The sequence below is a fragment of the Camelus ferus genome, chromosome 18, assembly GCF_009834535.1.
Source record: "Camelus ferus isolate YT-003-E chromosome 18, BCGSAC_Cfer_1.0, whole genome shotgun sequence".
NCBI classification, from domain to species: Eukaryota; Metazoa; Chordata; class Mammalia; order Artiodactyla; family Camelidae; genus Camelus; species Camelus ferus.
The window spans coordinates 18119782-18143454 of record NC_045713.1 but is presented as its reverse complement, the minus strand read 5'-3'; the positions used below and the strand labels follow the sequence as shown (position 1 = coordinate 18143454).

The following is a 23673-nucleotide window of genomic DNA, read 5'->3' as shown; positions in this document are numbered from 1 at the left end:
TAGCGAATGAACCAGAGTCAACTGCCATGCTCTTAGCCATGATGCCATGTGGCTTTCAGCTGACTCTGACCAGGTATATATGTGTTTCACTCTCCACAGAGCAGTTCTGTGCCCAGTTGGCTTTCCACTGACTGATGGTGCTTGGAAGAGGGTATAAACGTGGATCTAATGGAGTCCTTTTCCCTGTTGATTCTTGGCCTCATTTGGCCACACACTTGGGGCACGCTTTAACAACAGAACGAAATACCTGAAGTGGGGATTGTTGAATCACGGACATGTGGTTGTCATTCCTACAGGCTGCTTTATCTTAAACACCGCCTGGAAGGATACACGTGGTCCAGACAGCGATCAATGGGCTCCCGGTGTATGAACACGTTCCTCTTCTCTAGTGCTTGGCAAAGAACAAAACCCGTTAACTGCCGGGATCCTTTGAATCCACCAACATGGAATAGTAATTGTGAGAAGAACAGCTGCATTTCCTGCAGGCTTGATTGTCTGCCAAGAATAGAGACCTGTCCGAATTTCTACAGGAAGATGGGGGCTTGGTGTGAAGATACCTGGGGCTCAGGTGTGAGGATGTGTGGGGGATGGACTAATAACTGAAAAGCACCCCCAGAACCAGGCTGTTCTTCACCTCTTTCTCAGAGGCTGTGCTCCCTCACAGCATCTCTACTCCTCGCTGTGAACAGGCTCCGTGCCCTTTCTGTTACTTCTGCCCCTTTGTAACTCAGTTTGCCGCAGGCAGTGCTCCCGTATTCTAGGCGGGGCATTCACGGAGGGAGGTGTCAGGCGCTCTGTCCATCAAAGCCGTCCTTACCTCTCATTGGTCAGAATGGGGTCGCATGGCCCCTTGCTGCGGGGCGGGCTGGGAAAGCCGGTAGACAGCTGTTCCGGCCTCCATTGGAGAGAAACACAGGAACGCGGGATGGAGTTGACTTGCTATAAAGCACCTTGCTCTGGAGGTGGAAATCCAACCAACCTTCCCCGGGTGGTTGAGACAAAATTTATAAAATGGCTCAAAACTATAAAACTCTGCAAACATTGGCTTCAAAATAGAACGCATGTGGTACAATCCATCTGGGGAGTCTTTTGGCATTATGAACCATCCGGAAGTGTGCATCTAACTGGCCCCAGCCATTTCATCTTAAAAATTATACCTGAAGAAAAGAATTCTAAAGATGTAGGAAGATCTATATCTGTATCTATGTCTATATCTGTATCTAGATCTAGATATAGATATATAAACGCTGTATGTAGAAAGTTGTTTAATGAAGCATTGCCCTAAAATAGCCAGATACTAAAGTTTCTCAACTTAATGGAATTTTGTTTTTTTGTTTTTGTTTTTGTTTTTTTAGATTTTTAAAAAATTGGAGTGTAGTTAATTTACAATGTTTCAGGTGTACAGGAAAGTGATTCAGTTATATATATATATATATTTTTCAGATTCTTTTCCATTGTATGTTTTTATAAGAAATTAAATATAGTTTTCTGTGCTATACAGTAGGTCTTTGTTGTTTATATATTTTATTAATGGAATCTTTTATACCCACTAAAATGATAAGTACTGTAAAACTACGTGAAATATTTGTGCTAAAATATTAAGTGACAAAATTGATCCAGAATCAAACCTACCCTATAATGACACGTTTGTAAATAATATCTGTGCTGAAAAGCTGATATATTTTGGTGGTGGGACTGTGTGTGTTTGTTGTTGTTGTTGTTGTTGTTGTTTTCTTTAATATTGCCATAATACTGTTTGTATAGTTAATACAGTTAGAAGAAAAAAATAATTACAGTGTCTTCCTAGGCCTGCCCCGGCCTCTCAGAGGTTGAACAGAGTCAGCTCCTAGGACATATATGACACACTCTCTGGAAATAACCTGTCCTGCAGGGCTGGGGAGTTGTGGTTGCTCTTTGACATTTGCATCTATCCCTCTCACTTCCAGGAGCAAAAGAATCTGCATAAAAGAACTTCTTGTTCTTCTCCTCCTGAGTAGGAAGTACAACTTTCTGTTCTAGTCCAAGATTAGTAGTTTTCACCCCTGTTCTGCCCAGGTCAGGTCCTGAGTTACTTCTGCTTTCAAGAATAGGAAGCAGCAGAAAGTATTTCACAGGTGATGGGAATGAACGCTTGTCCCTGCCCTGCAAGTGACCTCTGGCCAACTGTGCTCTGTCTGTGATTTTGGTAGAAACACGTAAGACTCCCACGCAACCTATGGTAGGGCTTTTTCTCTGACCTGCCTGACATTTGACTGCTCCCCCCCTCAACTTGGATAACTGAAGGAGCAGGTGGAAAAGTCTAGAATGCTTCCAACAGAGCAACAGGCAACTTTGAGGCCAATATACCCTTTATGTGTCATTGAGGCCATGCCAAACATGTAGTCAATCCAAGACACTGTGGGTAGAATAATATAGCTAATGTTGACTGAATATTCCCCACATGTACTTTGACACCTATTATCTCATTTAATCATCACAACAGTCCCGAGCAGTGAGTACTATTATTGCCATCATTTCCCAGACGGGGACAGTGAAGTCCAGAGAATAACTTGCTCAAGGTCACAGGCTTATAGAGCTGGGATTTTAACCCCCCAAGTCTGGCCCCAAACATCAAAGGCTAAACAAGATTGTTAAGGATGACATTCAGATGGAACTTTTCTTGGCAATTCAGTGTAATGGAAAAACAACATTCTGTTGTTGATACTTCCCAGAACCTTCTCAGGAGGGTCGATCCTGCGCGGCCAGTTCCTTTGAAGGTGGTACGTCAGGCAAATCGGAGAGTTCAGACAGAGGTAAATTGTCTGGGTAGGCGAGGGGAAAGAGATTTGGAGAGACTAGTCTGAGAGATTGTGTGGCGAAGGGAGGAGCCATAATCCTGTGGGGCAAGGGGAGATGGAGACCCTGCTGCCTTCGTTCTCTTGAGGGCAAAGCCAGAAAAGTTTGGGAGAAGAAACATGGCACAACAAAGCTGCTTGCTGGAAGGAGATGAGGGAATAGTCCAATCAGAGGGAACAGCCAAGTGCTGGCCTTAAGATGGAAGTGTGTCTGGCGGGCTTGAAGAACAGCTTGGAGGCCGGTGTGGCTGGATGAGAGATCACGTAGGGCCTGCAAGATTATGGAAAGGACCGGCTTGGACTCCTAGCAAGGTGCCGTGCCTTTGTAAGCTTTTGAAAAGAGGAATAATATACACCTTGTGTTTTGAAAGGATCCTTCTGGCTACTGTGTTGAAAACTGACTTTCAGGTGTTGTGGGGAAGTAGAGAAGCAGGGGGCCCAGACAAGGCCTGCTGCCACAGTCCGGGGCAGATGTTGGTGGCTTCCACAATTTTGGTAACAGTGGCGTTGGTTAGAAGGGGTCATATTTTTGGCCATATTTGAAAGTACAGCCGTAGGATTTCCTTATGACTTTTGGTGGGAGCAGCTGGGAGGATGCTGTGGCCATTGATTGAATGTGAGGGAATAGCTCCATGGTGGTGCCCTGGCTACCTGGCATTGCCACGTGGGCCTTTTTTTTTTTTTTTGAGAGGAAGAGATGGTACTGTCCTTTTTGATGTGTGGGACAAGAACCATGGGGAAATGTGGTTCTGCTGTCTATGGAAGTAATAAACTGTGTGAATCTACAAGTGGCTCATTGTATCTTTACAGTCAGGTCCTGGCCTGGCCTTGTCTCGTCTGCTTGCAGCTGAGATGGGCCAGGTGAGGGGAGCAGGATGGGGAGTGAGCAGGAGTTCAGTTCTACACATACTTGTCCTGAGAAGCTTGTTAGACGTGGGACGGGCAGTTGGCTATCTGAGTCTGGAGCTTAGGAGAGAGGTCTGGGATGGAGAGAGAAACCTAGGATCACAGCACATAAATGATGTTTACAGTCCTGAGGCCACCTACAGACAGAGAGTAGGTGAAAAAGAGGCCCAAGGACTGAGCTCTGGGATCCCCTTACGAGGTCGAGGAGAAAAGGAGGGACTGGCCAAAGAATCTGGGAGGAGGGACAGAGGTGAAGGAGAATCAGAAGAGCAGGGGTCCCGGAGGCCAATGTACAAATTACTTCCAGGAAGGAGTGGGCAGATGTCAAAAGCTGCTGCGGAATACCTTAAGATGAAGATCAAAAATCGACTTAACCACGTAACCTTGGTGACCTGGACGAAAACAATTTTGGTGAAGTGGAGGCTGGAGTGGGGCAAATGCTTGATTGGAGTGGATTCAAGAGCGAGTGGGAGGAGCAGAACTGGGCACAGCAAGTACAGACAACTTTTCTGGAACCTGTTTTGCAAAAGGGAAGCAATAAAATGGGGCAGTGACTGGTGGGGGAAGTAGGATCGGAGAAATTTTGTTTGCTTTTTCATTAAGAGAAATATATTAGTTCTGATGCGAATCTCAGATTCCAGTATTTACACCCAGTATTCATTCTGTTGGTCCTAAGTATTTATTCCAGAACCAACATCATACTTTCGCTCACTCAGCCTTTAGGGTACTGCTGTGATGTGAGTGTCTGCCTATGGAATGGAGTTATGTAATAAGATATGCTTCATAGTTTTCTAGGCTGTTCTTGTGTGTTTTCTCTTCCAAGTGAAGTTGAGAATCAGTCTGTTAAATTTGATACTAATCCTGTTTGGTGAAGTTACATTGAATTACTGAGTAATGTGATGGAGAATTGACATCTTTGTAATGTTAAGCCTTGTCATTCATGAATATGGTGTATCTCTCTATTCCTTTATGTCCTTCAGGAAAGCCTAACAGTTAAAAAAAATGGTTCTTCCATATTTCATGTTAGATTTATGCCTAGGTGTTTTATAGCTTTTTGGTATTTTGAATGGTGTTTTTCCTATTGTATTTTCTAATTAGAAAATTAGGCTTAGCTGAAGAAGAAATGGATTAGATTTTTATCTGTTGATCTTGCTGAATAAGATTAGTTCTAACAAGTTGTCAGTTAATGATCTTGGATTTTCATCTTTCGCAGATGATGACTTTTTTGTCCATTGAACCTGTCTGCCGGTAGGAAATAGAGTTATGATTGGATGTTACTACTACCCACCATTTTTGCTCTTGGGGAGGCAACAAAAGTTTCCTCCCTTTGAAGTGGTTTCCACAGAGTTGGGCTGTGGGTTCTGGATACCCAGATTTACTCAGACTTAAAGAGAAAATAATTGCACGGGGGTGATGTGTAATCCTCGAATCTTACATTATATTGACTTGGGTAGAAAACAGACAGGCAGTAAAGAAAATATTTGACAATATAGGGAAGTGAAAGCAAAATTTCTTTCTAAAGCTTATTTTAAAATCTTTTCAATAAATGGAACAGGAAAATTATTTGTTCACATGGACAAAAATGAAATTGGATTCCCTATATCACACCACACACCAAACATTCAACTCTACACAAAGGAAGAAATTAAAGAGCAAGTAAAACAAGTATTTGAGAAGAATATATTGGTGATAAAAGTTTTTCTAACTTTGAAGATTTCTTAAAGTCCTGGAAAAGGCTAATAGTAAATTTGGCCACATCAAACAGGAGACTTTCTGTCCAAGAGAAATGGCAATTATAATTAATAATAGCATCTAATTCATAGCTTGAGTGTGACTACCAGAGGAGATTCTGTCTGTGAAAGTGACTTGCAAATTGCCAGGCAAGTGGTGGTTGCTTTTACCTTTGAATCCACCAGCGAGGTTCCTTATGTTCTATTTAGATCGATTTGATGTTAGGAACACTGGTTCACTCAAATTTGTTCAAGTTTTAAAGATTTTGTAGTTAGAGTGCCGTGATAAGCCTCAAGAACAGATTGGTTCCTTAGTGCCCACACTGGCTCCTGCAAGTTGGATGAAAGCTGCTCAGAGAACGTTTGCTATGGGGCTGTACGGAGTGAGGGGTTGGTAGCTGCTACCTTGCTAAGAGCTGAAATACACTGAAATTAACCACAGATCTTTGAATAGACTCCAGAGCTCCTAAATAGTTAACATCAGACAGATTCTGCCAGTACAATTGCTGTCTAGGTGGGGAGGAAGGATTCTTGATGCTTCTTACTCTGCCATCTCCCTGGAATTCTCTCTCTGATTCAGTTAATTTCCAGGGGGATGTCCATTATGAACCAGGCACCGTTCTTGGCATTGGAAATAGAGTGATGAGCAAGACAGGAATCTCTGCTCTCCCAGAGCTTATGTACTCTATTTGGAGAGTCAGACAATAAACTAAATGAATATATAATTTCACGTAATGATAAGTGCTATGAAAAAATACTTGCATATCTGTAGCAGACACTGCCATTCACGTTCCATCAGCTTTTATCGTTCTCATGCAAGCTGGCTAGATTTCTAGCTGCCAGCACCTGCAGCTGCCTACCTGTGGGCTCCTTCTGTCTCCTGAAGCCTCCTCGGCTGGGTGCAGGGCAGGTTGGAGGCACCAGAGAAGTGAGGCTTCCCTGGAGAGAAGCCTTCAGCTAATAGCTAATAGTTGATGCGAGTTGTAAATAAGGATCTAGCCCCCTCGCCTCTCAGGTGGACAGCTCTGAGGCATGTTCTCCCCTGGCTTCAAGAGTTCCTTAGTGTGCTGAGCTCCGATCGTCCACAGTGGTAACTAACTTGATTCATCACACATCTTTTATGGGCTCCTTTCTGCCCCCATTTCTCCACTAGTGTTTCCTGGATCACCTCCCAAATAAATTACTTCCACTTGAATCCGTGTCTAAGGGTCCATTTATAGGGGAACCTAAGCTAAGATTTTATCAAGAGTAGGAACAGGGGATGCATGGGATGGCTGAAAGCCTACATCTAGGTACCCACTTGTGGGCACCTGTTCAGGTGCACACTATTGGCGGAGCAGTGAGATTTTGCCTATGCCTTTAAACATAGTGGGCTCTTGACCACTGTTCAGGGCGAGGAGGGGCCCTGATGGCCGAGCTATAGCAACTTCTTGTGGTGGTCAGTGTGGGAAAGCTTTTTATCAAAAGCAAACCCAGCTTATACTTCTATCAAAATTCATCAAATTGTACATCTGTAACATGTGTAGTTTACTGTACAGGAACCACACAATAAAGGGATTAAAAAAGATCCCCCCCGAAAAAAACCCCAAACCCAGGTTGTTTATTAAACTGCTCCCCACACCCTGGTACCTATTCATTCTGGGCGGATGGCCTTATTGGTTTGTGCTCAGCCCCTTTTCCTGCTAACAAGTATAGGCACTTTGTTGTTTAAGTTATTTATTGGTGTTTTTATTTTCTTTCTGATTATAAAAGTCTTTCTTTTTTTGTCTAAAAGTTTTAAGTACAGAAGAAATATAGAAGAAAATTAAAATCATCCTGTGGCAGATTAAAGCTGACCACTTTTCTCTGACATACCTCCTACTGAGAAGTGTGATCTATGTCCCCTCTCTTTGAATGTGGCCAAGCTCTGTGACTGTGTGGCCAGTAGAGTCAGGTGAACTTGACTCTGTGACAGTTTCCAGATCAAAACCTTAAGAGACCGGAAGCTTGCAATGCTTGCTGGAATACTTGCTCTTGAAATCTAACCACTCTGCTGTGAGTAGCTCAAGCCACACAGAGAGGCCACAAGTAGGTCCTCCAGCTGACTGTCCCAGCTGAGCTCCTGGCCTACAGCTGGCACCAACTTTCAGCCATGGGAGTGATCTATTTTAAAAGTCAGAAAGGCCCAGCTGAGCCTTCAAGAACTCCAGCCCCAGTCATGATCTGACTGCAGCCATATGAGATTCCGTAGTGAGAGCTAATGAGGCTGGACAATCCACAGGACCATGAAACAGTAAGAATTTGCTGTTTGAAATCACTAGGATTTGGAGAGGTCTGCTGTGCTGCAGTAGAGTGGAGCACACCCGTAGTCCCGCCTACCAGACACAACCGCTGTCAACATTTTGGCTTTCCTATACACACACATATATATTTTGGTGCTAGAGGTTATTAGTTAATTAATTAATTTTATTATTATTATTATTATTATTATTATTATTATTATTATTATTATTATTATTATTATTATTATTATTTTAACAGAGGTACTGGGGATTGAACCCAGGACCTCATGCATGCTAAGCATGTACTCTACCACTGAATTGTACCCTCCGCCCCATACACACATATTTTTAAACCAGTAATTTAAAAACAAAATGTACAGAATTTTAATGGACTTTTTACAGAGCACACATTTCTTTGCTCTGGTTATTAAGCAAGTAGAACCAGGGGCAAGAGAAAATGTGTTAGAGACTGAAAAATGGTTGGCTTGGGAACGACATTGGCAGACACATACAAGGTACGGTTTGGTGTTCTATATATTTCATGAAAATATACTCCTGTGTCTTTGAAAACAGATTCAGAAATAACTAGACACTACGGAATATAAAGCCGCCTCTGTTATTGGATATTTGGGCTGTTCTAGTTTTTCACTAGTAAAAACAGTGCTGCAGTGAACAAGTCTATACAGACATCTTTGAATGTACTTCTCAGCTATTTCTTAGGATAAATTCTCAGAAGTGAAATTCCTGGGTAAAAAGGTTCGAGACTTTTGTTATGTTAAATAATATTCAAAAACCACTGGATTTCCCTGAACCTGAGTTGTCCTCATTGATGGTTACATGGTACTCCTGTTTCCTTGGGCAGGAGGGAGGGACATTTGGCAAAGAGTGCTTCCAGGGCGTCACGTAGTGTCATCCCCCTCCCTTGCCTGGTCTGCGTTGATGTTTAGAACACATGTTCCGGGAGGCAAGTCCTAAGTCTGTTCCTTGCTTTTCATAATGTTTTGGCCAACTCGAGAAGCAGGTGAGCAAACAAAGACACCTTTGGGATAGTGACTGGGTGGGGAGGCAGCCCGGGCTGTGAGTAGCCAGGGAGGACAGTCCAGCCAGGCCATGTGGTCGCTGAGCCTCCGCCTTCTTCCTTTGAGTCTCTGACAACTTCTGCCTCTTACTTCTTTTTTTTTCTGTCCTTTCTGGCTTTGGTGGCTTTCTTGAAGTGGTTCAGTGGTGCCTGCAGCCTCACCATTCCTTCTCTCTGCAGCGATGGCTCACAGAGTCCTTCTGTTAACAGGTGCGCCAGGAGCTGGGGGGTCTTCTGGCTGAGAAGAAGGTGGGGAGTTTTTGAGTTTGGGAGTGGAAAGAAAAGGTACAGAGTATTTAGAAGTCAGACTGGGGAGAGACAAAGGGGATTTGGGGAAGGTTAAGGGATTCAAGCAGCAGAGTAGACCTGGGATGGCCAGAAAAGCTTGGGTGAGTGAGTCAGTTCATAGACTCTATGAGGGGACTTGGCTGGCCCCTTCACTCTGCAGATGAGGAAACCGAGGCCCAGAGAGGTGATGTGATATGCCCAAGGCTGCACAGTAGGTCTTGGATTCTCTTCTTAGAGAATTTCCTCTTGGCTCCTGCCTCACCCCCTCCTATTTGCCTCCTATTTTCCAAGGACCCAGGTGTAAATGTTTGTTGAATGGCTGATGGTTCAAATTTGTTTCCTTTTTTGTCTGTGTTTTGCGGAGTATGAACCAAAGAAGGGAAAGAAATGCTCGAGCATTGCATAGGAAGGAAATTGCCTGAGTCTTTAGGAACTTCATTGTTGGGCAAATCATTGGGGTGGGAACACAGGTTGCAGTTCAGAGAAGGGCTGAACACACCTGTTGATGGAAATAATCAATAAACAATCTATAATAGGAATAGAAAATCTGAGCCAAACTGAAGGCTATAGCCCAGAAGATAGCCTCTCAGATAACTCTGAGGAATTGCTCTGGTGAAGCATGATTTTCAGCATAGTTTTATATCTTGTCAGAGCAAAGAACATCAAACAAGTCAGGGATACGTTCCTTCAAGGTTTAAAAAAAAATCCAACAGATCAGCACGTACACAGCGAGTCAGGATGGCCTTGGCACCTGGGAAGGGTGTCATCATCAAAGGAGGACCAGCATTGGTGTCCCAGCAAGGGAGGCATTTAACCTTTATTTTTAACATGGACATTCTTTACTTGTGGCCAGTGTACCCTTTCCTTTAGCAATGAAAGCAGATGCACAATGCATGTTTGGCTACAAACAGGCTATTTTAGTTAGCATAAAATTCAAGTTAAATTATGTGTAAGCCAGAATGACTTCCCCATACAATGTGTGAAAACGTTTTCCGTGACACTCTACTTTGAGCCGTAGCCCAGGAATCAGCAAAATGTGTGTCTGTGGGCAAAAGGCAAGGATTCCACTGTGGGTTTTTGTACAACTTGAGAGTCATAGGTCCCAGATGAACATTTATAATTGATTCTTGACAGGGAACACTAACTTTGAATTCCAGTGAAGGGATATGTTATCTCCCCCGAAGAATCCATTTGTCTCATCAGTAAATTTGTATTACCCCAAAATTGTACTTAATTATTATGCTGTGAATTTCCTTAATGAAAAATTTGTGGAAATGCACTTTCTCTTTTGTTATATAAGTACCTGTGTAATATATTCTATTTGCCTCTTGGCCCACAGAACCTAAAATATTTACTATCTGGTCCTTTATAGAAACTGTGGCCATCTCTGCTCCAGGCTGTCAGAGCTGGACCTGGGAGGCACTCATCTCCTTGCTGGGTTGGGTGAATCCCAGCAGGAAGATGCCTGGGGCAGAAAGGCAAGTTCTTTCTTAACTATCTCCTTATATCCTCCTGACCGCCACCTTCTTGTTCTCCTTTCAGCCTTGGCCTTAAGTCATGGGTTCAACCTGGACACTAAAAACCCAGTGATCTTCCAAAACAATGCAAAGGGCTTCGGGCAGAGTGTGGTCCAGCTTGAAGGATCCCGGTAAGGGCTGTGGGGAGAATCCCATGTCTCACAGGCTTTCTTTCCCAGACTTAACATACCTGAAGAAAAAATTCACAATTTCCTTGATTTTTGTTTTTCTTGATTTGTCAACGTTCTAATTTCAAAAGATACAGAAGAATATGATAGTAAAAAGTTTCCTCTTCATGGTCTCCCCAACTTCTGTCCCCAGCAGAGACCCTGGTAAATGGTTTCTTGAATGTTCTTTCACAGAGATTCTGCGCTGCACAGACCTCCGCGTTTTCCTAACCCCCAATCCTGCATGCAGCTTGTAGCACGTTATCCTCAAACTACAGCCTGCTGCCTGTTTTTGTAAATACATTTTATTGACAACGGCCCCACCTAACTTTTCATTTATCATTTATGGCAGCTTTGGAACTACAGCAACAGAATGACTACAGCAGAGGCTGAGACAGAGAATCTACGGCCTGTAAACCGTAAAATATTTACTTTTGCAGAAATAATATTTATGGAAATAATGTTGCCTTTCTAGAAAAAATTTGCTGGCCTCTGCTCTATACTGTCCTTTGCATTTAAAAAAATTTAATACAGCTTGGTGATTTTACCAGATAAATGCATAAAGAGCGTCCTCATTCTTTTTTGTGCTTACATCATATTCTGTTATTTGGAGGTACTGTAATTTACATTTGTATTACATTTAAATCTCTTCTTAATAGACATTAGATTGTTTCCAGACTTTTACTATAAGAACAATGCTGACATTTTGTAAGTGGGCAAGTACATTTGGAAGTAAATTCTTAGAACTAGGATGGCTGGATCCAAGGATATATGTGCATATGTAATTTTAATACAGTTTTCTGGATTACCCCCTGCAGAGGTTGCAACAGTGTACACTCACAGTAGTAACTTATGCAAACATCTACTTCCTCACCCGTTTGCCAGCAGGTTATCAGTGTTATCAAACTTACAATCTTTGTAAACTGAATAGGTGAGAAATGGTATCTCAATTTAATCTTAAATTGTATTTCTTTTTAAAGAGAAATTTCTTCCCTTTTCTGTGAACACTGTTTATCATCTGTTGCCCATTTTTCATTTTTTTCTTTTTTTTTTCCTTATTGTTTTGTGGGAGCTCTGACTATACTGAGGAAAGTAGTCTGGGGTATGAGTCGCTAACCTCCCTCTCCACAGTTTATCTTTTGTCTTTTGACTTGACTTTAGTTGATCACATACAGAAATTTATTTAAAGTGATCGTGTGGTTGAATGTATTCATTTTTAAGTGACCTCTGGATATTATGTCATCTTTAGAGAGGCCCTTCCCCCTCCAAGATTAAAAATTTCCCATTTTTGGATTGTACATGGATTAACCCATTTAATTCTGATAATAACCTTGAAGTGGATACTGTTATTATCCATATTTTAATTAATTAATTAAAAATTGAAGTGTAAGTGATTTACAATGTTAGTTTCAGGTGTACAGCAAAGTGATTCAGTTATATGTATACATACATACATACATGTATATTTTTCAGTTTATTTTCCATTATGGCTCATTACAAAAAAATTGAATATAGTTCCCTCGGCTATGCTATTATCCGTATTTTAGAGATGAGAAAATTGAAGCATAATAAGGTAATTAACTGACTTGCCCAAGGTCACACCGAAGTGACAACGGGACTAGATTTTAATCCCAGGCAGCAAAATGCCAAGGCCTGTGTTCCTGTCCACCCTGCAGTACTGCATTCCTGCATGACGCAGGAATGGGGAAGCAATTTCAAGTTAGGCGTGTAGACTGTTTGTCTTCATGGTTTGGCCTTCAGGATTTAGAAATTCTTGAATTTAGTGAAATAATCTCTGGGACCATAAATGCAAATGACTGGATTACAAGAATATTTACAATAAACAATCGATGGTTAAAAAAAAGTTCCCCTTTTCTCCTTTGTTGAATCTTCCTCCTATTTCTGGGAGCTGGGGAATCCCTGTGAGGGTGGTGCCCCAGCTTTTACTCTGGATGGTGGAACTTCCATGCTCTCCTCCTCTCCTCACAAGTCAGTTTTCTCTTGTCTCTGTGGTGATCTGTTCCCTCATCTCCCCTCAGGCTGGTGGTTGGAGCCCCCCAGGAGATAAAGTCTGCTAACCAAACAGGTGGCCTCTACCAGTGTGACTACAGCATGGGCACGTGTGAGCCCATCCTCCTGCAGGGTGAGTCCCTGCCCTTCGCGGGGACCCAAGGCTAAGGTTCCACCTGTGCACACACCTGGACTTGCCAGGCATTGCCTTTGTCCTGCGGGGGTGGGAGGGATCTGTGGTTGGGGGCCCAGGGGCCCGGCTCCTGGCCTCCTATTCAGCTCTTACACAGCCCCTTGCATCCCTCTGAGGGTGACCATGTATATATCTTTCCCCCAGTCCCTCAACAGGCTGTGAACATGTCCCTAGGCCTGTCTCTGGCATTTGCCACCAAACCTTTCCGGCTGCTGGTGAGTTGTCTTGGGTCATGGCCAAGGGAAGGAGATGGGGGCCCAAGACTGCTAGGCCTGGGGTCTTGGAGGGCGGAGGTGCCAGGGTGAAAGGATAGGAAGCAGTGACAGCCCCTCTCACCCGTTCCCTGACCCCTAGGCTTGTGGCCCCACTGTGCACCAAACTTGCAAGGAGAACACTTATGTGAATGGCATGTGCTTCCTGTTTGGATCCAACCTACTGCAGCAGCCCCGGAGGTTCCCAGAGACCTTCAGAGGTGGGTTGCCTTTAGCAGAGAGTATAGACAAGCAGTGTGAGACCAGAGGGCACAGGCAGGACTGGGCTGGGGGCTCGATTTAGAGGTCTTGGTGCAGAAGGGTGAGGGAACTGAGTTCCAGTGGAGAGAGAGTCAATGGAGAGGTTGGAGTGTTTCTGCACTTTGAGAAAAGTTCTGATGTAGCCACTCATCTTTCTGAGACAATGTCTCAACCATTGCCCTCAAACAATGTCTCAACCATTGTCCTCAACCAATGTCTCAACCATTGTCCTCAATCATTGTCTCAAGTGGGTCTCAACCTGACCATAGCCTTTGAGGCTTTAGCTGGTATGGCTCCCGTCCACCTCTCCAACTTCTCTCCCATCCTTTCTACTTGAGTCATTGTGCTCCAGCCACTCTGGGTGCCTTTCTTCTCCAAGAACCACACTAAGCTGTCTCTGCCTCAGGGCCTTTGCACTTACCATTCCTTTAGCCTGTCAGACTCTTCCCTCAGATCTTAGCTGACAACCCATTATTGTCATCTCAGCTCAAATGTTACCTCTTCAAAGAGGCATTCCCTGAGTGGCTCTTCTAATCATTTCCACCATTGCTCTGTGCCACATTGCCCTACTTTACCATCTTCATATCTATATATCCATATTTTGCTTGTTTTTAATATGTCCTTTCTTCTGGGATGTAGGCTCCATGATAGCAGGGATATTGCTTAGCTGGTTCACTGCTCCATGCTCTTGTATCTATTGCTGCTTAATAAATTGGCCCTGAACCTAATAGACAAAACCAACAAGCATTAGTTATCTTACAGTTTCTATGAATCAGGAATCTGGACATGGCCTATTTGGGTACTTCTGTCTCATGGTTTCTCATGAGCTTGATGTTAAGTTGTCAAACCAGAGGTGTGGTCTCATCTGAAGGCTTGATTTGGGGGAAGGTCCAGTTCCAAGCTCACTTACAAGGTTGTTGGCCTGAGGGCCTCAGTCCTCCCTGGCTGTTGGCTGAAGTCTTTCCTCACTTGCTTAGCCCATGGGCCCCGCCGTAGAGTAGCTCACAGCATGGCAGCTGGCTTCCTTCATAGTGAGTGGACAAGGGAGTGAGAGTAAATACCGAAGACAGAAGTCACAGTCTTTTCATAATCGAATCTCAGAAGTAAACAGCTCATTACTCCTGCCATATTTCTTTGAACTGAGCTAAAAAGTCCAGCTCACAATCAAGAGGAAGGGACTGTGCAAGGGTCTTATTACTAGGAGGCAGGAATCTTGGGGACCATCTTGGTGGCTGCTTGCCACACCCTTGTTCCTCAAACATTTATTGATTGAAAAAGAGTGAGTTGATCTTTTCTTCCAGCTGCTTTCTGACAGTGATTTCTTTAACTGCTTGGCCACCTTTTTGCTTATCTCCAAGTTGGTTCTGGAACCAAAGGCAGATATGTCTTTTTTTGGTATATATATTTTTATTAAATTATAGTGTTTACAATGTTGTGTCAATTTCTGGTGTAGATATGTCTTCTTGTAATAGTTTTTTTTTTTTAATTTTCTCAAGCTCTACTCCTTTGTCCTTCACTCTCAATGGATAACCTTCCCTCCTTAAGAGAATAAACCAAGGCTGCCTCTCCACTCCTCCCTTCTCCTTGTCCATATTTCCTCGGTGTCATCACTTTTGGCAGTGTCTCAATGGGTAGAGGAAGACCTGTTTCTGTCTTTCCATGAGTAATTCTTCCATCTGGGCTTTTAAGGCTTTCTCATATCACCAACTCCTGAGGCCACCCACGCCTTTAATCACTCATTCTCTGCAGAAGCATAAATTGTGTCCCCCTCCTGTGAATGTAGACATGTTCGTGCTACCCATATCTTAAGAACGATCAACCACCAAAACTGATAGCAATGAAAATAACCTTCCCTCTCTGTTCTCCTCTCCGGCTTCTGCCATCTCTGCTTCCCTTCACCACCAACCTCTTGGAAGAATTCTCTCTCTTTGTCTCCATTGCCCCCAGGCCATGATTCTTTACCCTCTGACCTCTGGCTTCTGCACACCCATCATATAGACCTTGCACTTGCAAATGGCATCTGTGACCCTCTAAATGCCAAATCTCTTTTCTGTCCTCACGTTCAGTGACTTTTCCAATGTGACCTGCAGATCACCTCTTCTTTCCCCAAACAGCTTGACGTCAGACATCTCTCTTCTTCTTCCCTCATCTCACTTCCTCTCTTCTCTTGCCTCTTCCCCTACTGAGGGCTTCTGCAGAGCTTCAGCTCCAAGCTGCCTTCCTCTGCTTTCTCTGCCCACCTAAGGGCACCGAGTTACAGCTTCCGTTCCTGCCCACATGTTCCTCGTGCCTGACCGCATCCCACTCTGTGGCTTCAGCTCCCACTCCCACATTTCCCTCTTCAGTCCTCTCCCTTAGGCATTCCAGACTCATCTTTTTAAAAACATTTTCATTTCTTTAAAAATGGATTATACATGCACTTGGCTCAAAATTCAAAAGGCACTAAAGGATAGACTGTAAAAATCTCTTCCTCTTGGGTCCCCCAGCCTCCTGTTTCCTTCTTGGGAGACAATGGCCACTGTTACCAGTTTCTCATGGATTCTTCTGGGGGTGCTCCATGGATTTGCTGACATATGCACCCGAATACTTCACTTAGGACCATAAATGGCAGTGTGCTGCACACACTGTACTGAGATTCTTTTCACTTAGCACATCTTTGAGATTTTCAGAAAATTTCTAGCTAATCTTCTCTGTTTATTTTCCATATAAATGTTTGAATCTGCCTATCTATTTTTAAAAAATCCAATACTTTTTCTGGGTAATTTTATCCTATTTTTTTCACTGATAATAAAGTCAAGTTGACCTTTTTTTCTTGTAGTATACAGTTTCACTAATTTTAAGATATGCTTATATCTTCCCCCCACAGAAAAAAAGTACAGCTAAAATTTTTTTTAAAAAACTGCCTCCAAAATCTATAAAGTAAATTAGTGGTAGCCTAGGGATGAGGTTGGGGGCCAGTGAAAAAAAAAAACGAAAAAAAAAAAGATATGCTTAGATTTGTGTAAACACCAACACGAACAAGATACAAAAGAATTCTTTTACCCCCTAAAAAAATCCTTCATGCTGTCCCTTTCTACACTGGACTCCTGAACAACGGCTCGTATGAACCACATGGGTCCACCTATATACAGATTTTTTTTCCTTACTAAATTCATGCTACAGTACTAGGAGATCTGAAGTTGGTTGAATCCACGGATGCAAAATTGTGGATACAGAACCACGGATATGGAGGCCAGACTGTAAATTTATACCCAGCTTTTCAGCTGCACGGAGGATGGGGGCATCTAACCCTTGCGTTGTTCAAGGGTCAACTGTATTTAGAAAGGATCTAAAGGAACTACAAGGGACAGCCCAGGGACCCAGGATGAACAGCAGCAGAGCTGTTGCCACGCTAGGCTGAGGAGCCAGGGAGAGAAAGAAGTTCCCAGAATCTGGAAGAAGAGTGCGTCATGGGAAGCCGGTGTCATTGAGAGGAGCCCTGATCTGTTAAGGAACACGGCTGGCCCAAAGCAGCCTTGCTGGGCGGGAGCCGAAGGGAGAGTACTCTGATCTCACTCTCCTCCCTCCCTCCAGTCTCCTGTTGAGGCTCCCAATTAGGCAAACACAGCTAGAAGCCAGAGGGTGAAGGAGACCTGCTGATGTGGTCCATGTGGGCTGAGCTCCAGAGGGGGGGAAAGTAGAAAGTGGATTTGCGGCTGGGAGCAGAGGAGGGGAGGACATCCAGCATACCTTTATATATGCTACTCCTTTCTTCCCCTGTAATTTATTTCTCCCTTTGTATTTCTGGCAAATTCTCTCTCATGTTTCACGAGGTAGCTGTGATAAAACCGCTTTCTCTGACAGCCTTGAGCAGAATGAACCCAGTTTCTCCATCCCGCTTTGTCCCATGTTTTTACTTAGCTAGGAGCATGGCTTGCGTCTTGTTTTCCTTTCATTCTCGTTGCTCACCAGAGGGCTGATGTGCAAAAAACGAACCCCGGGTCTCTAGTACTTAATCAATGTCATGTTCTTTTCCCTTTTCCCCAGGGTGCCCTCAGCAGGACAGTGACATCGCCTTTTTGATTGATGGCTCTGGTAGTATCAACCCAAGAGACTTTCAGCGGATGAAGGAGTTTGTCTCAACTGTGATGAGTCAATTCCAAAAGTCCAAAACCTTGGTGAGGGCCAGTGGGTAGGTTAGGGAACAGCCTGTATAAGGCTGGCACATATATGGCAACCAGGCTGCCACATGTTCCCTTCCTGTTGGCAGGTGATGCCACATTGCCAATTGATCATCATTTTCTTTCATGATTTGCTTTCCTGCTCTGTCTGGATGCAGTCTCAGCATTCTTCCAGCCCTCTGTCAAGCAGGCAGACCCACTGATAGGGGTTGGCGTGGGAGATGAAAACCACATGTCATCTCTGGCTGAGTTCTAGTGCTGAGAAGTGGGAGCTGATGGTCAGTCTCTGTCCTGGTGAGGCAGAAGGTCTGGGGGCAGTGTGGAATTTGGAGGAATTTGGAGGCTGGAGTGTTTCAAGATTTATGGAGGGCTTGCCGGGAGCTGTTTAAGGGGGAGGAGGGGCACCTTCTCCAGTGTAATACGAGGTGCCTGTTCCCAGTTCTCTTTGATGCAGTATTCTGAAGACTTCCAGATTCACTTCACCTTCAACGATTTCAAGAGAAACCCTTACCCAGAACTGCTGGTGAGGCCAATAATACAGCTGCTTGGGAGGACACATACTGCCACAGGAATCCTCAAAGTGGTGTAAGCTCCTCCCGCTTTGCTTAGGGTGGAAGGAGGAGGTTTTGTTTTGAGCTGAGCTCTGCAGGATGAGGGGAGCTGTTCAGACAGGGCTGGGGTGGAGGAGAGATGGTGCCTGGCGTGTTCATGAAATGCAAGTTGTGAGGAATGGTGGGAGTAAAGCGGGAAAGTGAGAGGAAGGCTGGAGGGAGGCTAGAAAGATCAGCTGAGGCCAGGTCACCAAGGCAACTGAAAAGCCAGCGGATCCATTGAAGATTTTAAGCAGTGGGGTGACGTCACCACATCTTGTTTTGGAAAGTTCATTCTGTTCTGTGTGTGTGTAGAGGCAAGAGTGGGGACTGGAACAAAAGTGCAGGAAGATGAGCTAAACAGCCATTGTGTCAAATCAGGAGAGGTTTAATGAGGGCACAATTAAGCTTATTAATTTTTTTAAATTTAAAAGGAATAATACCCTGTTCAAAAAAAAACCAAACAACCTACACCAAAGAATCTGAAAGCAATGAGGCCTTCCTCTCTCTCCACGCTCTCCTGTTCTCCTGCTGCCCTTCCAGGTCATGGCGCAGCTGTGTCTCAGTGGGAGCCCAAGCCCCAAACTAGAGAGGGCCCAGTTGCATCTGTAACTGCTGATGTTCCTTCTCTAGCATCAAGTGCATCTCTGTCTGCTCGAATTTAACTTTTCCCTCTTCTTCCCTGGACAGAAGAGAACTGTTTCACAGCAGCAGAGGAGCCAGAGAGAACGCCCTTAAGATCCTAGTTGTCATCACAGATGGAGAAAAGTTTGGTGATCCTTTGGAGTACAAGGATGTCATCCCTGAAGCAGATAGACGTAGAGTCATTCGCTATGTCATTGGGGTAGGAAATGTGGCTCCCCGGCCTGATGTTTCTGTGGAGGGTTTCTCCTTGGATAGACCCTCCTTTCAGTTTGCAAACATCAGTCGCATCAGAGTGGCACAAGGGCCATCACTGCTAGCGCGTATGCCCCCGTCTCCGTGAACTATTGTCATAACGACCCTATGTAACCAACTATCCCTAAATTCAGTGGTTTACAACAATAAGTGAATCTGTGGGTCAGCTAGGCAGTTTTTCTGGTCCCAGCTGGACTCATGCATCTGTAATCAGCGGCAGGTTGGTTGGCAGCTCCGCTGATCTTGGCTGGGCTCTCTCTCCGTTTCCGAGGGTCACCAGCCACGTCAGTCTGCTGGGCTGGAACAACCTGGGGAACTTGGCTCTTCTGCTTCCTGTGTCTCATCCTCCAGTGGGCTAGCCTGGCCGTGTCCTCGTGGTGAAGGCAGAGGAACAAAAAGAGCAAGTGGAAATACCACAAGCACTTTTTCAAGCCTCTGTTTGTATCGCATGTGATAACACACACAGGCTAAAGCAGTACACGTGACTGAGCTCAGAGACGATGAGCAGGACAGAAAGCCCTGCCAGGAGGAGGAGGGCACAGCACAGCTTTGGGGAAAGGGCTTGGATACAGGGATGGGTAGAGGGTTGGGAACATCAGTGTAATCAAACTACCACTGTATCTTGTATGACATAGATACAGGAATCACCAAGGGGGTCTGGTCTGGCCAGTAGCAAACACCTTCATACGAAGGAAGAGTCTCCCCTCCTTCTGAGAGAGGTCAGTCCCACACCGGGAGGCCTGGCACAGCAAATGGACCAAAGGCTGGATTTCAGCTCCAATTTCTCCCTTGACACAATGTAGAGTGTACAGCCTGCCCTACCATACCTGGCAGCCCTGTCCCGGGGGCTTTCGGGTGCATTCCTTCCTTGGACAAACATCGTTTTGGTTCTTTTCCTGTAGAATTTTCTTGGCTGGAGGAGAGTGGTTCCCCTAGAAAGTGTCTGATTCGGCCTCTGTTTGTTGGTAACAGGTGGGCGATGCCTTTAACAGTAAGAAATCTCGCAAAGAGCTTAATACCATTGCATCCCAGCCGTCTCGTGATCACGTGTTCCAGGTGGATAACTTTGAAGCTCTGAAGACCATTCAGAACCAGCTTCAGGAGAAGATCTTTGCGATTGAGGGTGAGCTAAAGTTTTGTAGTTCCCGGAGCAGTTCCAAAGGCAGCCCCTCACCCCCCAACATATATTCCCCTCTAGAAACTAGAACCTCCTTGCCCTTGTTATCCTGACCCTCGGCTTCAACCCTCTTCTCGCTCCAGTTCCCAGCGACTCTGGTCTCACTTGCTCAATTCCTTTGAAATGGAAGGATCAAGACTTTCATCTCTAATTTTCCAAGTCTTGGCTGTAAGCTGAGGATTGGAGGGTAGGGAAACCAAATCCCACACACTGTTTTCCCCAAATTTGGATGTGTTGGCAACATTTTTCTGTTTGGTTCAATGCTGTATCCCCAGTGCCTAGAATAATGCCTGGTACGTAGAGAGGGCTCAATAAATGCTTGTTGAATAAAAGAATTTAAAAACAGGGGGAAGTTCATATACAGTCTGGATTTGTGGCTTCTCTTGAAAATTTGGAAGATTAGACACCTTGAAGACCACATTCTTTTTTGAGAAATTATTATTTAAAAAAAATTTTTAATTGAAGTACAGTTAATTACAATGTGTCAGTTTCTGGTGTACAGCACAATGTCCCAGTCATGCAAATACATACATATATTCATTTTCGTATTTTTTCATTAAAGGTTATTACAAGATATTGAACATAGTTCCCTGTGCTATACAGAAGGAACTTAAAAAAATCTATTTTTATATATAATGGCCAATATTTGTAAATCTCAAACTCCCAAATTTATCCCTTCCCATCCCCTTTCCCTGGTAACCATAAGATTTGTTTATTATGTCTGTGAGTCTGTTTCTGTTTTGTAGATGAGTTCATAGTGGAGGACCACATTCTTACCTGGAGAAAATTAGCTGAGCCAAATAGCCACCATCCCTTTAAAAGGGGTATAGACTAGATAGGTAACAAGGATATACTGTCCAGCACAGGGAATTACAGCCATTATACTAGTAAAACTTGTAATGGAGTATAATCTGCAAAAATTACTGAATCACTATGCTGTGCACCTGAAACTAACATAATATTGTAAATTAACTATACATCAATGAAGAAAAAAAGAAAGAAAAGCATAACAGAGGAAATGTGAAAAAAAAACCAAAAACGTGGGGGCCTATGGCTCCCATCTGATTCTCCCATAGTCTGGCAGCCATAGTGTTTGAGTTTCTCATTCCTGTTCTAGGCTCTTCTACCTTCTCTAATGTAGAACATTCTTCCCTCACAGGTACGCAGTCAGGAAGTGCCAGCTCCTTTGAGTATGAGATGTCTCAGGAAGGCTTCAGTGCTGCCATCACCTCTGTAAGTGGTCTTTTGTTTAATTGGTGTTGGGGGGTGCTAGATGAGGGGGAAGAAGAGGTGCAAGGATCTAGGGTCTCTTCTCTGATGGGTACTTGCTGGGAGGCACCTCTTTGATGGACAGTGGTTGCTTCCATGTTTCAGCTATTGTAAATAATGCTGTAATGATCATGGTTGCAAATATTTTTTCAAGTTAGTATTTTCATTTCTTTTGGGCATTTACTTGGAAGTATAATTGCTGGATCTTATAGTAGTTTTATTTTTAACTTTTTGAGAAGCCTCCATATTCTTTTCTGTAGTCGCTGCACCAATTACATTTCTATCAACAGCGTACAAGCTTTCCTTTTTTTTCCACATCCTTGCCAACACTCTTCATTTCTTCTCTTTATGACAGACATTCTAACAGGTATAAGGTGATATCTCATTGTGGTTTTGATTTGCATTCCCTTGATGATTACTGATGTTAAGCACTTTTTTTTTCATGTACTTCTTGGCCTTCTGTATGTCTTCTTTGGAAAAATGTCTCTTCAGATTCTCTGCCAATTTTTTAATCAGGTTAAAAAAATTTTTTTGAATTGTATAAGTTCTTTTTATATATCAGATATTAACCCCTTATTGGATATGTGATTTGCAAATATTTTCTCCTGCTCTGTAAGTTACCTTTTCATTTTGCTTATGGTTTCCTTTGCTAAACAGAAGCTTTTTAATTTGATGTAGTCCCACTGCTTATTTTGTTTTTTTGGTGTTAAATCAAAAAAAAAAAAAATCATCACCAAGACTGATGTCAAGGAAATTACCACCTATGTTTTCTTCTTAGAGTTTTATGATTTCTGGTCTTATGTTCAAGTTGTTAATCCATTTTGAATTGATTTTTGTCAGTAGTGTAAGATAGTGGTCAAGTTTCATTCTTCTGCCTGTGGCTGTCTAATTTTCCTAACACCATTTATTGAAGAGACTGTCGTTTCCCTGTTACATATTATTCACTCCTTTACTATAAATTAATTTACCATATATGTGTGGGTTTATTTCTGGGCTCTCTATTCTGTTTTATTGATCTATGTGTCTGTTTTAATGCTAATACCATACTGTTTTGATTACTGTAGCTTCTCAATATAGTTTGAAATCAGGAAGTGTGGTACCTCTGGCTTTGTTCTTCTTTCTTAAAATTGCTTTGGTTACTTGGGATCTTTTGTGGTTCCATACACATTTAGGATCGTTTGTTCTACTTCTGCGGGCAATGCCATTGGGGTTTTGTTAGGGAGTGCATGAAAACTCTAGATTGCTTAATTCTGTTCTACCTTCTTTCCTAGAATGGTCTCTTGCTGGGCACTGTGGGGAGCTTTGACTGGGCTGGTGGAGCCTTTCTGTATATATCAAAGGATAAAGTCACCTTCATCAACACAACCAGGGTAGATTCAGACATGAATGATGCTTACTTGGGTAAGTAGAGAGGGCAGGGTTTCTCTAAGAAAGGGTCAGAATATGGCCTAAATCGACTAGTGTAGATGACCTTGGATCTTTTACAAACCCTTAGGATAGGTTTAAAGACAGAAATTTCAAAGCTTCATTTTCATTATGTTAACAAACAGGAATTCAGTGCAGGGTCCTCCCACACATGGGGCTGGCCCATTGCCTCTATTCAAGGGATAGGCCTGCTAGAGCCGGGGAGGGTCTCTGGGGGAAAGCCCTTCTCTTAGTTCACTGTCTTCAGGTTATGCTGCCGACGTCATTTTCCGGAACCGGGTGCAAAGCCTGGTTCTGGGGGCGCCTCGGTATCAGCATACTGGTCTGGTGGTGATGTTCAGACAGGATACTGGTGCCTGGGAGAAAATCGCCGATGTCAAGGGCAGCCAGGTGAGTGCAGAGTGTGTGGGGCATGGGTCCTGGGTCCTGGGTTCTGAGGGCTTCTAGGATGGGCATCACTGGGTGCCAAGTGTGGCAGAGTTATGTCAAGGAGACTTCAGAGGGCTCTGAGCTGGAGAGCTGTGGGGCCAACTTTGCATTTGAGGGCGTTGTGTTCTAATAACAGTAAGTCACAGCACTTGACCTGTACAGAGCTCTCTACAAGTCTACCTGTACACAAAGCTGGTATCTGACTAGTACATAACCAGTATAGCCATATT

The 23673-nt window shown here is 43.7% G+C and overlaps 1 protein-coding gene across 1 annotated transcript in view; it reads left to right on the top strand.

Annotated features, from left to right (window-relative positions):
- The first annotated feature begins 8885 nt into the window (after positions 1-8885).
- The window catches only part of ITGAM (integrin subunit alpha M), a 28535-nt gene continuing 13747 nt past the window's right edge, over positions 8886-23673 (top strand). The window contains exons 1-12 of the mRNA XM_006181479.3: positions 8886-9019; positions 10640-10745; positions 12821-12924; positions 13129-13199; positions 13339-13456; positions 17523-17653; positions 18096-18241; positions 18937-19090; positions 20116-20266; positions 21480-21553; positions 22861-22990; positions 23262-23404. Coding sequence (XP_006181541.1) covers positions 8992-9019; positions 10640-10745; positions 12821-12924; positions 13129-13199; positions 13339-13456; positions 17523-17653; positions 18096-18241; positions 18937-19090; positions 20116-20266; positions 21480-21553; positions 22861-22990; positions 23262-23404 — 1356 coding nt within the window. The 5' untranslated portion in view covers positions 8886-8991. The remainder of the gene's footprint in view (positions 9020-10639; positions 10746-12820; positions 12925-13128; positions 13200-13338; positions 13457-17522; positions 17654-18095; positions 18242-18936; positions 19091-20115; positions 20267-21479; positions 21554-22860; positions 22991-23261; positions 23405-23673) is intronic.